Below are 15,075 nucleotides of genomic sequence, written 5' to 3'. Positions count from 1 at the left end.
CAGGAGGTTGACTGTTCTAACCTCCATCCACCCACTGCGGGGGGCTTGTCATCGTGTGTCAAACATATGTCAAACGTATGCCTGTTTGGCTCCATATCACCAGTGCTTTTGTAAATGTATATGTACATATGTAGCAAGTATCAAATATATACAGTATACGTGTGTATTTGCCATCGTTTGGGGAAAAATTCAACATGAACTTTTGGGCATTTAAATGTCCTCACAAATGAATATGCTTGCCATGAATTTCTAACAAATTTCCATAAGGACAACGTGACGTAAACATCACTTTTTGGACGGACAGGCAAGTCTGACCCTCAGGTCTGCCTTGAAATACTCTGTCCCTCGGACAAATTGATGACCCTTTCTTTTTTGTATAACTTGAGCTCTGCAGAGGCATCGGTGCAGCAGAGTCCTTTGCCCCAGAGTCAGCTCTGGAGCAAAGAAGCAATTCATTCAAACGGGAAACACCACGTCCTCCAGTCGACAAATGCACTGTAAAATATCTATATATATCTATATATATATAGATATATATATACGTATGTGCATAGGTCATTACACAATGTCTTGCGATGTGACTCGATCAGTGAGAAGCAGCACTGTGTGTTTGTTAAAAGACATTTGATCACAGAGCGTGTGTGTGTACACATAAATGCCGCTGATTGCTGGCATGATAATGGGCTGATTGAAAGTCTCTTCAAACAAGTGAAGGTTAAAGAGCTCTCTCTCTCTCTCTCTCTCTCTCTCTCTCTCTCTCTCTTTCGTTGTCGTACTCTCCAGTTAACGAATAAAAGAATCGGCAGATCTGTAGAAATTTTGCTGCGGATGTGACTGAGTCAACTAACAGATCAGCGTCTCTTTAACGCTCGGTGCTGGAGAAGGACGAGGGGGGGGGTTAGAACGCCAGTCGAGCCTTTGATCAAACGCAGGAATGATGTTATTAAAAAACACTGTCTGTTTCCCATCAATGGGGGATTTACATTATTGGCCTGGCTGTCGGTGATTTCACTGCGGTTAAGATGTCGTTACAACATTGCAGAGATGCCATTAGCAGTAAATATAAAAATAATGGAGTGATTTAACATCACAGCAGCCTCGTGGTGCCAACCATCCACCTTCTTATAATCACCATAGTTTTCATTGTGCTGGTTTGTTCCAAGAGGTAAAGAAGCCGTTGATAATTCCTAATATCGGATATCTACTCCCCGACCTTTATTTAGTTCTCGCTGTGTGCCGCATATGCTGATCAATTTCAAGTCAATGAGCCGTGCTGATGAGAAATCTGTGATCAGCCAATTGATGCCTCAACGGTGTCAGTAATTATTAAGATCATTGTTGTAATTATACAAACGTAAATGCTCATCATTTAAATTCTCAGAACGGCTGCTTGTTGTAGGCTGTAATGATTTGCCTTTTATCTATTTATTCACGGAAAGGAATTAGTTAAAGGCCTCGCTCGAGGTATATTGGATGGGAACTGAAAAGACAACCTTCCCGTTAACGAGTTTGCTCATCGAACTGTTGGCCGACCGCTGCCCCATTTATTTGCAATTGACAGTGAAACACGACGCTGTTTCCTTTTAAATGTGCACAGGTTTTGAAGCTGCGCTAAACGATGTTCATACCATTGATTGCTTCGTGGCTCAGAGGTGTCTTTGTCCATTTTTCTGTGCTTTTGAATTGTCATTCTGGTTGAACCATGTTTCATGTCGCCATGTAGTCTATTAACAAAGCCTGGATTTTGTTATTTTTATTACACTAGAAGCATTTTCAAAATAATATGATTTTTGTTTTAGTAAGTAGCCAAATAATAAGCATGTCAATGTGCAGCAAATATACAAAATGCACTGTGCTTTTCACCTGAACATGAAAAGTGAACATATATTGAGGTAGAAAGTGCTATTTTTTGGTTGAGAATTTAAAAAGACAAGTAGATTATAATTACCTACAATTTGTACTTCTGTACCGCCACTGCTTTTCTAAAATATCACTGCAAATTATTTCATTTCGAGGATGCAATAATCCCACTGTTTCCTGCAGCGCTGGCGTTAAAAGAGATGCTAAGGATTTCAGTTCAATTACTAATCTGTGTCCCCATTTCCTTCCTGCTGCTGATAGCTGCTTTTCTCTTGACCTGTAAAATCCATTTAGAGGAGATTCAAATGAAGTGTGTACAACAGTTGTAATCTCTTCTCTCGGGTTCGCTCCCACCATCGCTGCGAAAACCCCTCCAAAGCAGCCACTCTCGCTCTTTTCACAAATGTTCAGGGTCTCAGAGGTCCAACTGTGTCCTTGTAGATAGTCGCCCTGAGTTTTGGCCCAGAGGAGAGGCAAGGAAAGGGGAGGCGGAGACAGTCAGAGTAGGGAAGGAGAGAGAGAGAGAAATGAACGAGGTATAAGAGCAGAAGGGAGAATACGATTCACGGGACGTTAGATTATCTAGATTGGAATTGGAGGAAGAGACGGCGCTCGAGGGAAGAACCAAATAAATTGGTTGGGGATGCGAGAGAGAGAGACAATAGCTGCACGACATTGGATTGAAAGGGGAAAAAAGAGATAAGCAAAGGAAAGGAGGCAGAAAAAGGATTCAAATTTATTCCCAGAGAAAGAAAAAAATAAATGTCAAAGAGAAAAGCCTCAACAACTAAGAAACGACAAGTGATTGTTGGTCAATGTCTGAATGGATAAATACTAAGAGTACAGAGAGATACACATCAATTTGGAGAGAGAGCTCTTATAATAGAGACGATGAGGGAACTTAATGTTTCTCAATTCAAATGCTTTTGTGAGTAATCCTACACTGGAATATGAATTACACTGTTTTCACAATGTACTTACTTTCATAGAGCCGGAACAATGTTGACGCAACATGTCTGTTACTAGTGCTTACTAGAGAAGACGATCACAGCATCTATAAACAGCTGCTTTTTTCTTCAAACGGCTAATTAGAAGCAGGAGGACGCTTTCCTGCAAACATTGGACAGCAATTTACGCTCCCTCCGTGATATTTATTGGCTTGCATTCACTGGAACAAACAAAACCGCGTCAGCTTCCTCGCCGGTTTCCCAAAATGATGTTACAACACCTGCACGTCACACTGCATCGCCAAGACGTTTCCAGCATTCCACAACTTCTGCACCGCTATGAGTACACAATCCAGGTAGTCATCAAGCCCTGCAGCATTAGAGTGGTTTTCATAGTAAGGGCGAGATGGAAAAAGAGTAAAAGTCCCACCCAACGCGTGTAGAGGTGGAGACGGAGACACAGAGACAGCGAATGGAGGAGCGCCTCCGGCAAGTTATTTGCAGAGATACAGATTTCTAGTCTGTTTTGTTGGCCTTCCTGCCCGTCGCTGTAACTGTTTGTGTGTGTGTGTGTGCGTGTGTGTGAATGTGCATGTGAGGCACACCGTGTTTGTGTGTGTGTGTGTGTGTGTGTGAATTGAGTTGTGTAAAACAGCGCATGTCACACACGTCCACGTGTGTATCTGTGCTCGTCTTTATCGCAGACTTTAACAGCGTCATATATGCTGACGTAGGTGTGTGTGTGTGTGTGTGTGTGTGAGATAGAGAGCCTGTATGTGTGTGCATGTTTATTCACTTCTAGGTTATTTTTACCCCCCAATTTAAAATCTGCTTGAAATGCATAAGCGCAGGAAGTGTCTCATTTTCCTCCAGCGAGCTCCATCCGTCCTCATCCATTCTGCAGCAGCAGCCTTCCACTCTCATGATGCCTCACTCTTTCATCCAACAAACACCAATAGCAGATGCAACTCAGCCAAAGTTTTTTACTACATCTGTATCCCAGATGTGACCCCCTATAATGAGGCAACAGTGACAGATTCTTACCTCAGTGGTATAAAGTAACGTTCCTTTTTTTAAAACCTCCATGCTTATTTTTGTTAAATAAGTGCAAGTAGATAATATATATATATATATATACAAAAAAAGCTGAAATCCCACAAAAGTAAAACCACTTCTGACAACCTGTTTTCTTCACACTTCCTGTTACTGACAGCTCTTTAATGCAGACGTTGTGCTGCACAAGCAGGGTGGAATAAAACCTCCAACCTGCTGCCTCGTCCTCTCTTCCCATCAAATTCCTCTCCAAAAAAAGGCGGATGCTCTGCGCTGGTTGACCTGCTGTAACCTGGTGACCAATATTGTCGCTGACACAAAGGAAAACAGCAAAACAAAAGCACAACAGAGTTAAACGGTGACAGGTGGGAGCAAAGGTCTTTCTCTGGAGAATCACACATCAGTCTCAGGTGTTTTTATCTCGCTGGAAAACAGAGCAGCGGGGGGTCATATTTCTTTCTTCAATATGTTATTCCAGTGCCGTTTTTGCGTTTGAATTTAGATTTAACATATGCAAGAAGAAAACAAAATTGATTTTATCATTAATGATGCACTTTTACTACCATCATTATACAGAAACACCTCAAACAAAGACGTTTGTTGACTGCTGTCCTGTTTTAATTAGGGATTCCTCCCAGTATATAAACAGCAGGTTAACAGTGAGTTTTGGAAGTTTTCTTTTCTAATGTTTTTGAGGCGAGAAATAAGGCAGGCAGTCATCTTTACCCGTTCATCTGGAGTTTCCAGGAGTGACGTGTCACCTATCACAATGGTTTACGGGGGATATAATTAGCTACTTCACTCTTAAAATGATATTTTATACAGTCCTGTACTGTACTTTTTCCCCATGTTATCCTTTCCCTCCATTTGTTTTAAGAGACCATTTCAGCCCAAATCTTTTCACAAATGATAAAGCATCACCCTCGTAAACCTCTCTCGCCCTCAGGTACATCCACGCTCTCTACCTTGGTGCCCAGAGCCGTTGGCATGGCGACGGGCCCCGCCGTCACTTCCACTGGCGGCTGATGTTTGAGAGCGCTGACATCACCATGCTGCGCCTGCTGGAGGCCTTCCTCAAGTCGGCTCCGCAGCTCGTCCTCCAGCTGAGCATCATGATCCACGGAAACATCGTCCTCCCGCTGCAAGGTGGGTAACGCTGTGACGAAGGGGGGCGCGTCCGTGAGAGCGGGTTCCCCTGACGGATTACCTTTAATCCATATGATGACCTTTGACCCCACCAAGTAATATTGAGCAGGAAGCTGAATTATTTTAAAAACTTTTTTTACAACAGTTTTACAGTGGAATGTTTTTATAAATGCACCGCTTACAAGGAGCAGATTGGCCTTTGATGAAAGAAACAAAACTCTCTCTCTCTCTCTCTCTCTCTCTCTCTCTCTGTGTCTCTCTCACTGTACCCACTCAGCAATCACACACACACACAAGTGAAGGGTCAGACACATATTTGAGTTGTACAATTCACACATCTGAAAGATTAAACACACAACACACACAAACAAGGGACAAACGCTTGACTTAAAAGGAATCCTTTGTTATTTAGTCTTATTCATTGAGGGGACACGGGAACAGTGACTGACCCTGATGTCTCAGGGGAACCAAGGAGCTCCTCTTAATAACATATGAGGTTATTTTTGGAAAGGGACATTTTCGCGGTCCTTAAACTACTGACAATAAGCAATATTTGTATTTTTCTTCATCATGTTGATGATCGTTCTTATAAAGTCATTGTTGTGTGATGGAGGAGGTTACTGCTTCGTCATACATAACACTGTGCTGCAGGGGACCGGGGGGGGGGGGCTTTAATTGTGAAGAATTGAAAGGACAAAATGTTTAGCATTTAACGGCTATCCTTCAATAAAAGAAGTCTACCAAACACTGCACTGAGGAAGAGTAGACAGTACCCGTAAACGGGGGCTTTTACTGTAAAAAATGCATTTGAAATGAAGTGGTTTTATCCACCCTTTTAGAGCCACAATTTTGTCCCTGAATATATGCACCTACTATCGGATCTGGCAGGTTGCACTGAACTATTAACTGTGAACAGATCTGGCGCTTACGACCCCAAAGGACGCATTGAAAAGACGTGTAACCGCGGCCTCTGTTGGGCAGCTGAAAAGACATTTAGAGTGGTTGAGCGTTGACCGTCAGATCATTTATTGGCCCTTTGAGAGTGTTACTGTATAGATTGATTAGCTAAGAGCGGTGTGCAGGGGGAGAGCCAGTATCATCGTAACCCAGCGGCTGCAATGCTGTTTGTCACGTCTCAATATCTTTTCTTGTGATTATTGCCACAGAAGAGGAATAAATCTGCTGCTCGTGCATAAAGTGCTCCGATATTTAACTTTCTTAACTCACGTTAAAACTTCTCTATGTGACGTTTTGAAATACTTTTTGATCATGATGTTGCTTTATATCCTTTTCACATCTTTACATTAAACAGCACTCCCACTTAGCTTATATCACATGGTGATGCGGCTTATTGATCAGCAAAATCAAATGAACCAACCAGATTCAGTCATCCGTTACTAGAAATCCTAAACATTTGCTGCTAATAGTTCCTCCAAATGTTTGGCATTTACTGGGTGTTCCAAGCCTAACAAACCGCATATGTCTCTTTCCGCCAGTAATCCCCTGTGCTTCATTTCCTTCGGTTGCCGCTTCGGTTCATTTCCTTTTGCTGCATTCCACGTAACGAGTGATGTCATTACTTGTAAACATCAGCAGGAGGTGGATGTTTCCTGAGAGTCAGATTAGGTTGACGTCACATGTCAATTGTGTTTTCAACGGAAGGAAACAGAAGATGAATAAAAAAACTTCTCAAATCTGTCCTGCTTTCAACAACACCGACCCGACATAAACACATAGGAGCGAATTACGCAACTAAAGAAGTTATCTGTGTTTGGTTAAATCAACAATTGTTTTATTCTGATTTCTAACAACATGATGTCTTTGCTAAAGAGCGTTCAAGGTGTTTAATCAACAAAACACAAAACTATATTAGAAGAAAACAGGCCAATCTCCATATCCTTTGAATACAATATGAATGTAATGAAGCAAGTGTTATGCATTGCTTCAAGGTCATTTGAGTCATTTTTAAGAGGGATACTTTTTTTTTTAAAGAGTCAAAAGTAACTAAAATATCAGTAAGTTTCTACATGAGAGGAATGTTCAAGTTCTCCCCAATTTCTTTGCAAGGAAAACCTATAATGATCAAAATGACATTAAAATGCAAAGTCTGTGCAGGATTTTGCTCAAATTTTAATGACTTCTCAGTGTGATTTATAGCTAATTTGAGACAAGACTGCATGATTAAAGGCATGAATGTTTAATGTGTTTAAACTGCACTCTGGGCGTCTCTCAGTGCGCCTCACTGTTACATGTGCAGGCTAATGGCTTTACATTTTACTTCAATCGAAACCAGACCAGGTCTACTTGAGTGAGCTAGGGAGCAAAACATTTAAAAGCTGTCATCATAGAATTTATTTTAAGTTAGTTAGTTTTCCACAACAGTTGGTCACCCGTTTCACCTGACTTGTTTTGGCAGATTTATTTTTATTATTTATTGTGCTATTACAAGACCATGTTTAAAAGTCCGCCTCCTGGAGTGTCGGATTTCTAGAACCTCGCTTAGGCCGGGTCATCGTAAACTTAACTATTCTAAATTGATTTTGATTGATCATAAAGCTATTGGTAAAGAGGGAGAATAGAACAAGGACAAGAACACCGCCTTATAAGCAGTGAGATCATTACAAATGATCCAATCCAATGTCTACATTTGAACATTCAAAAGAAAAACACAATAAACAAAAAAAAAATTTTTAATCAAAATGTCATCTGTTAGAAATGTGCATAATATAATCAACTTTTTCAAGGTCATCTTAGTGTTACAAAGCCGTCTGTTGTCATGTCTGTCATGCTGTGAGGATATGGTTTGTAATGTGCTCCTGCTCGTGTCTCCTTTAATGGTGGAAGGGGTATTGTTTCATGTCGATGAGTATTTGTTATAATTGGCCAGCCGGTACCTTTTTTTATTTCCTTCACCTCTTGATCCCCGAATGTGCTTCAATCCGGCCCATATTTTCTTTCCTTCCTCTTATTCTGTTTGTCTCTCTCTTCATCGCTCTTCCCAGGTCTCTCTGCCTCGGCCTCCTTGGTGTCTCTAGCCTGGATGATTGCCTCCTACCAGAAGGTTCTCCGGGACTCCCGCGACGACAAGCTGCCCATGTCCTACAAGGCCGTGATCACCCAGATGCTGTGGCACTTCTTCACCATCGGGGCGAGGACCGTGGCCTTTGCCCTCTTCGCCTCCGTCTTCCAGCTCTACTTCGGCATTTTCATCGTCAGCCACTGGTGGGACATGTGACCTGATGCAAAAGGCCGGACCCGCAATGACAGACTTATTATTTGACAAAATGATGAATAGCAATGGGATTTTAAAAAAGATAATTATCTGAAAAATTATCTGAAAAACTTTCTCTTAATTCTATTAACTGGAATTTCACTTTATTAAGTTTACAATTATTACCCAGCCATTCACTTGCTGCATTTACTTCAAAAGAATATTGTAGCAGGAAAGATAAATTATTCTCGCTCTGTTTCCAAAATAGTCTTCACAGTCATACAATGAATTTAGTGAGATACCTTTTTGTTTACAGTATTGTACAGGAAAACAGCTTAAAGCATAATTAATCGCTGTATACAGAACTTTTTAACAGAGGCCATCGCTGTAATAAAATGCATGTCAGTATTAAACAAAAACAAAAATTAGAAAATAAATAATAAATAAAATAAGTCATTTTTCTTGTTGTCCCTCCAAATTACTACATTGTTCTTATTAGCAGCCGTTCTGCAGTGTTATTAACATTCCCAGTGTTAATAAGGGTGTTGTTCATTGTCTCTCAGGTGTGTCATGACCTTCTGGATCATCCAAGGTGAAACTGACTTCTGCATGTCCAAGTGGGAGGAGATCATCTACAACATGGTGGTGGGCATCATCTACATCTTTTGCTGGTTCAACGTCAAGGAAGGCCCCAGCCGCTTACGCATGACCGTCTACTATTCTGTGACGCTGGCGGAGAACGTGGCCCTGACCGCGGCCTGGTACACCTACCGCGGGCCCCACACCTCCGACTCCTATGCCCTGGTGGTGGTGTGCCTGGTGGCCTGCAGCTTTGCCCTGGGAACCTTCTTCATGTTGGTGTACTACTGCTGGCTGCACCCCGACGGGCCCGTTCTGGGCTCCCAGTGGGGGGGCTGTGTAGACGACGGTGGGGTGAGCGCGGGAGGGGTAGCGGGAGTGATCGACGCTTGCCTCACCCCGTCCCAAGGGTCCCAAACAGACATGGTCATCACCAGCCCTCCGAGGACTCTCCCCAGGACTAAAGACACGGGGGAGCCGGTGCCCGGGGAGCGAGACAAGGACAGGGACAGGGACAGTTGCCTGCCCATCTTCCAGGTGCGCCCCTCCCCTTCGTCGTCCCCCGCGCTCCTTCACAGGACGTCCTCCTCGTCTCGTGCGCTCGACGGACCCGTGATCCGGATCGACCTGCCGAGGAAGCGATACCCGGCCTGGGACGCGCACTTTATCGACAGGCGCCTTCGCAAAACCATTCTGCTCCTGGAGACCACGTCGGCCGCCAGCCCGAGGATCCAGTACAGGAGTAGCATGATGGGCAGCAAAGAGGTCTTAGAGTACGAGACGACCGTCTAAGCCGGCTGGGGCTCCTAAACTTAAAAGAGCAGCCTGAGACCCGAGACTCAGCCTGGGATCGGCTCTCATCCTAGAAACACCCGACGCCAGGAGAAGCGCGGAAGGGTGACAAGAGTTTCAAGCAACTCTGATCAACTCCAACAAGAGTGTCAAACTTGATTGTAAAATGTGAAGCGCAATCTGGGAACAAATCTCTCCCCTTAAGGCGCCGTGCGGGAGAACGTAGCATGAATGAGCCGTGGGAAGTAGAGGGAGTAACACTGGAGGGAGATAATCTTCGTCTTTTCTAAAAGCTCGGAGGTGAGACATTTGATCCCTCATCCTGGGACCCAGGAGTGTTAGATTTAGTTTCATCCTGCATGGTTAGAGCAAGAAGTAAAAGGATTTGAGGGTAATTGAGAAACAGTTCGCCGCATGAACTTGAGCCTCGGACCCGAAGATTCAACAGAGACTTACAACGGGGACTTTTAGAGGCTGTAGTTTGCACGGGACATGCAATCAATTTGGTTTGGTAGCAAATTAGACATGAATGAAAATATTACTCAAGTGATTGGGGGGGCGAAGACGCCTTCACATCTTTGTTAAAACTGAGTAAAATTGAGTTGAGAAGTCGTAGTTTTTTTCAATCTTTTTTTTATGGAACTAACAGAAAATAATTGAATTCAGCTTTTTATATCCAACCACGTACAAAAAGATAAGTTCAATTATTTCCAGTTAGTTTAAGTGACGCACAATAAAAATATACTGAAAACATAAATTCAACAATGACAAACAAATCTCAACCCCATTCGACATGGATTGACTCAAGGCGTCTGGATTTCTATTAACCTCCAACATCACCGACTCATTGCCAATTAAGTACTCTTTAATATTTAAAGAAATGCAATCGCTTTGCACACACACACACACACACGACACACACACTGTTCACGTGTCAGTTTGCCGTACCATCATGCCTCCGAAGGTTTGCATGTCCCTCGCGGACTTTGGTAACCATCCTTTGAAACGTTCTGTCCGCGGCGTCTAAAGAGAAACGTATGGACCGACACATTGGACTCAAGTCTTGAGATAAATGAATTACATCCCCGCTGCTCCGTCACCCACCAACTTCATCAAGAACTCACCTGGAAGAGATCAGAACCGGTCTGGATGTAAGCTGGACGACTCCTGCAACACCCCCCCTCTCCCATATGCCATGCTCTAACTGGCCACAAACAGGCCTGTGATGTACAGTTGAATAAATAAGGATGTCATATATAAGCTACTATAATAAGCTGTAGTTGGTGAATGACTTTTGGATGAAGACGCTTCATTTGCGCGTAAGAGTCTAAATGTTTTCTTGAAATACACGAGATGTAGAGGTAGAAATGGTATCATTAGCAACCTCATTATGATGTGAAAAACATTCTCCAGTGTTTAATCTTTGGCAAGAACAGTATCTGATAAAAAAAAAATACATTGATTGTTTTTGCAGGCTAGCGAGTTAGAAAAAGCTGCTGTTCATTGTTACAAATAGGATGTTGACAAGGGTTTGGATTTTTGAAAGATGTTTACAAAATAAAACCATGTACAGGCCTTCAAAGAAGATTCAATCGACAGATGAGAAATCCTCTTTGTTCCTTCGACCTGCTGTTGTTGAAAGAAAAGGAACCACCAAATTCACCGTTCAGAGTTGTTCAGCAGACGGCTTCAAGGGTTGAGGTTTAACGTCCGACTCCCCAGTGTGAATGTGTTACTATCAACTAGAAGCAGCGAGATGCTGAGACATTCCAGCGTGGTGGGCAACAGCACCTGGAGAAAGAATAGTTTAAAAGAACAAAACACTAGCATCAAAGCTAACTTTTGTCCTCTCTCATATTACACAACAGATCTCTCTTTGAAGTTCTTTAAAAACATATTTTTTCATCTTTAAAAGCCATAGTTTAGTGTGTGCATATAAGGTGACTTGTGATTTGTTATGAAGAAAGTTCTTCGAGTCCATCCGAGAAACATTTATACCAATGTTGTGATTGTTTTAGAGAAAGGGAAACACAAGACGTTAGCATTTTTAGCAATTAGCATTCAAAAGCATTTCTCTTAGAATCATTACATTCCCTGTTTCACTCCGATGCATCTCAAAAAGCATGTTCCTCAACACACCTTTAAGATGCATTTGAGATACTGATACATGATGCAGTTTAACTTATTTTTGTATTGTACCCCAACAAGCATTTAGTGGATGAAATTGTTCAGGGTGTCGCCAAGGGTTGACTGCCACAAGCACAAACATATTTTGGCACAATAAGAACTCCTGTTTGACTATGAACTTGTGTCAAAAATGTTTAGATTCTAATTTTTACAAAACAAGTAAAAACGCCTCTGCTTTACTTAAATGCCATCTCAACTGTCATTTTGGCAATTCCCCTGTGTCAAAATGTAAAAAATTCAGCTGTTCAACGTGTATGAACCACGTGACCTTAAACACGCTGACAGAAAGTAAGTTAAAAAAATCCTTAATTCGAGTAATGTACTATTAACGTTTTAGGAAATTATCCTCAGTTTCCTCCTGCTGCCACCTGAGGCCAACGCAGATGTCATTGTTGTTGCAGTCTCCAGTGTGGGTTTAATTATCACCTTTATGCTGATGATGCATGTGGATATTCTGAAGGGACTCCCAGGATTTCCAACAATGTGTACTTAAGGTCCATGCAGTCACAGTGGTTTATATACTTGCTTTTAAACAATGCATTCATTCAGTTGCAGCATTTTTCACATGCTTGCATCCAATGCAACGTCCGACCTGTTCTCACTACCAACTCAATATCAAATATCAACAGTTGGTCGATGGCACTCGGCACCCGACAAGCTTTAACAAATTCCAACGTAAAAACTATTTGCATCGTTTAGAAATGGATGAGATTAGATGGCAAGTTTATTTCAAAAGACGTCACCTGCATGTAACAAGCAGAAACTCACTGGTCAAAAACTGACGTGGGAGCGCTGCAAAGAAAGTCGCAAGCACAGGGCCGCACATCTAGCGTCAGTATTCGACAAGTTGGTATGTTTTAGTTAGTTACTTATTTCGTCTTTTAAATCTGTTGTTTAGGTGTCAGAGTCTGCCAAGGAGGCAGATTAATTGTATTCTGCCGGTGAGTTGCACTGTTATGTCCGCGCTGTGGAGCATCGTCGTCCACACACACATGCAGTGTTAGAAGCAAGTATGTAAGCGCTCAGATCTTCACGGGGGTTTTATATAATGCCCAATTAGACGGCAAGGGCAAGCATATCCATGTCAACTCTCTTTCATGCTCTGCAAGAAAACAGTGTCTGTGGTGGGTCTAAATTAATATATGAAAAATCAAGATTAGAAATTTAAAACAAATATTGTTAAAGACTCTGTATGACCGTGTTATCCTGACAGTGTTGTGTCCTAACTGAACTGGTGTATGTCGGCACAGTGGTGGCAGCCACTGCGATGTTAATGGTGCTGAAAACAACAATTCCATGCCACGTCGAGCATGACAATGTACAGACAATGCATATGTAACCGCCCGGTCATGGGCAGAGGACGAGGCTTCGCTCTCTCTGATTGGATAGTGAAGCCTTTTGTGGTTGAAGTCAAATAGAAGCGAAAACGCGGTGCGCTAGTTGTAAATCAACTTAAACAAAAACATGTTAAAAAAAAGGAAGCAAGTTCAAAAGCTCAAATCATCTTTTATTAATTGATGCAAGTATTTATGTTTATTTATTTTTGTATTTTTTATGTATATATTTATTTATTGTTTACTCTCTCAGTGGCCATGTCTTTGGTATGACTCTTATATTAAGATGTAAAAACTGAAAATAGTCTTTTTTTTTTTACTCATTCTATATATCTGTATATATCAGAGTGGCGCTATACTAGGATGTTCATGAGTGTGTGTGCTTTGGTTTGTATGTATGTATCGTATGTACAGTACGTATGTAAGGAAGTTCTTTTGATAATGCTGCTTTACCATCCTCTGAGTGAATGAGCAGAAAAATAAACTAGTGGTGAAAATATCTATGACGCTGTTAAAAAAAAAGAGCTCAAGATGTGCTGATAACTGTAGATGGGAATAATACTGTAGTAAACTTGGCTCAACAGCCGGCCAAATACTCTGCTGTCTGTGTTTTCTTTTACGGTGGACATGAAAAGTAAATATTAAGTCATATATTGCACGTGAGAGCAATGCTTAATATATCAAGAATCGGGAATCAGGAAACATTTATTGCCAAAATATGTCAAACATACAAGGAATTTGACTTGGTTGGTGCGTGACAGTAGACGGTGTAACAATAGACACCAAGACAGCAATGCACAAGTAATAAAATAAAATAGAATAAAATGAAATGCTAATTCTATGGGTTAGTAGAATAAGGCTATGGGTTAGTATAAAATAAGAGAATAAAGTTAAAGTTAAATTAATTTAAAATATTTAAAAAGTTGAAAAATATTAAAAAATAAAGTGCACTAGCGAACAAGTGACAAAGTGACGAGTGAAAATAATTATTGAATATACTTATACTAAGCTTTCTGAGGAAACTACTGAGTGTTTTATTTCACTTCATGTCTAACTGCTTAACTTATTGCGTTTTAACATGCAGTGACATACAATGCACAGACTTAGGTTTTCCTCCTGCATGCATTTAGACTGAAGCAACAAAAGAATTTCATATTAGAGGATTATGGTGTCATTATGTAAATGTAAATTTTGTAAAACAAACAAATATAGGTCACTGTCATTTTTATCAATACCATAAATTAACCTTCCATAATCCTAACTGTATTTTAAGAATAATTTAAAGTGCCTGAACATAACACTGAATAGTTCAATAATTATTTTGTTTCAAAGAATATATGAGAACAATTAAGTATAGACATTTTGTGACTCAAGTTGATAAAACATTTTTAGTTTTTCCTTTTTATTCTTTAATGTATTAAATATTATTTGCACACAAATGAGACTTAAATAAATAATGCAAATGAAGAAATGTGACAGGACAGCCTAAGAAGTCACAGGCTCTTTCAACAGACCTCCCCCAAATATGAGGAGACAAAGGAGCAAAGAAGGACACACATTTTCTTGTCCTTCTGTACAATCCATCAAGAACGTCAGTTTTTTATCAAATCTCTCTAAATACAACTCTTCACTGAACCTCAAGGGTCTGTATTTCATAAATCAATGCACCACTGATGATCAATTTTGTTTTTTACTTCAATAACCGAAAATATCCAAATAGTTCTTCAAAACCTTTAACTTAGCGTCCCTGGGACGGGATGAGGCTCATTCTGACTGGCTGTTTGCCGCCTGGTTGTGTGTTTGGACTCTACTGAGGACTCCCAGGCGTGATACCAGAGCGAGGCAGATCTGGAAGGGAAGCTGGAGCTCATCCAACACTTTTTGCTGAATCTTCCCGCCCCGTTTCCCACATTTCCTCTTCCATCTCTTCTGTCTTTCCTCCCGAGGCAACAGCACCAAATCTCTC

General features: G+C 41.3%; 1 protein-coding gene across 1 annotated transcript in view; it reads left to right on the top strand.

Moving 5' to 3' along the window:
• xkr7b (XK, Kell blood group complex subunit-related family, member 7b) overlaps positions 1-13,704 on the top strand; it is a 41,717-nt gene extending 28,013 nt beyond the window's left edge. Inside the window, exons 2-4 of the mRNA XM_040193871.2 lie at positions 4,807-5,006; positions 8,009-8,228; positions 8,781-13,704. Of these exons, the coding sequence (XP_040049805.2) occupies positions 4,807-5,006; positions 8,009-8,228; positions 8,781-9,588 (1,228 nt within the window). The 3' untranslated portion in view covers positions 9,589-13,704. The remainder of the gene's footprint in view (positions 1-4,806; positions 5,007-8,008; positions 8,229-8,780) is intronic.
• Positions 13,705-15,075: the final 1,371 nt, after the last annotated feature.

Source organism: Gasterosteus aculeatus, chromosome 2, assembly GCF_964276395.1.
Source record: "Gasterosteus aculeatus chromosome 2, fGasAcu3.hap1.1, whole genome shotgun sequence".
Classification (NCBI taxonomy): Eukaryota; Metazoa; Chordata; class Actinopteri; order Perciformes; family Gasterosteidae; genus Gasterosteus; species Gasterosteus aculeatus.
Note: the sequence above shows the minus strand (reverse complement) of the source record. Positions and strands in the feature narration are given on the sequence as shown.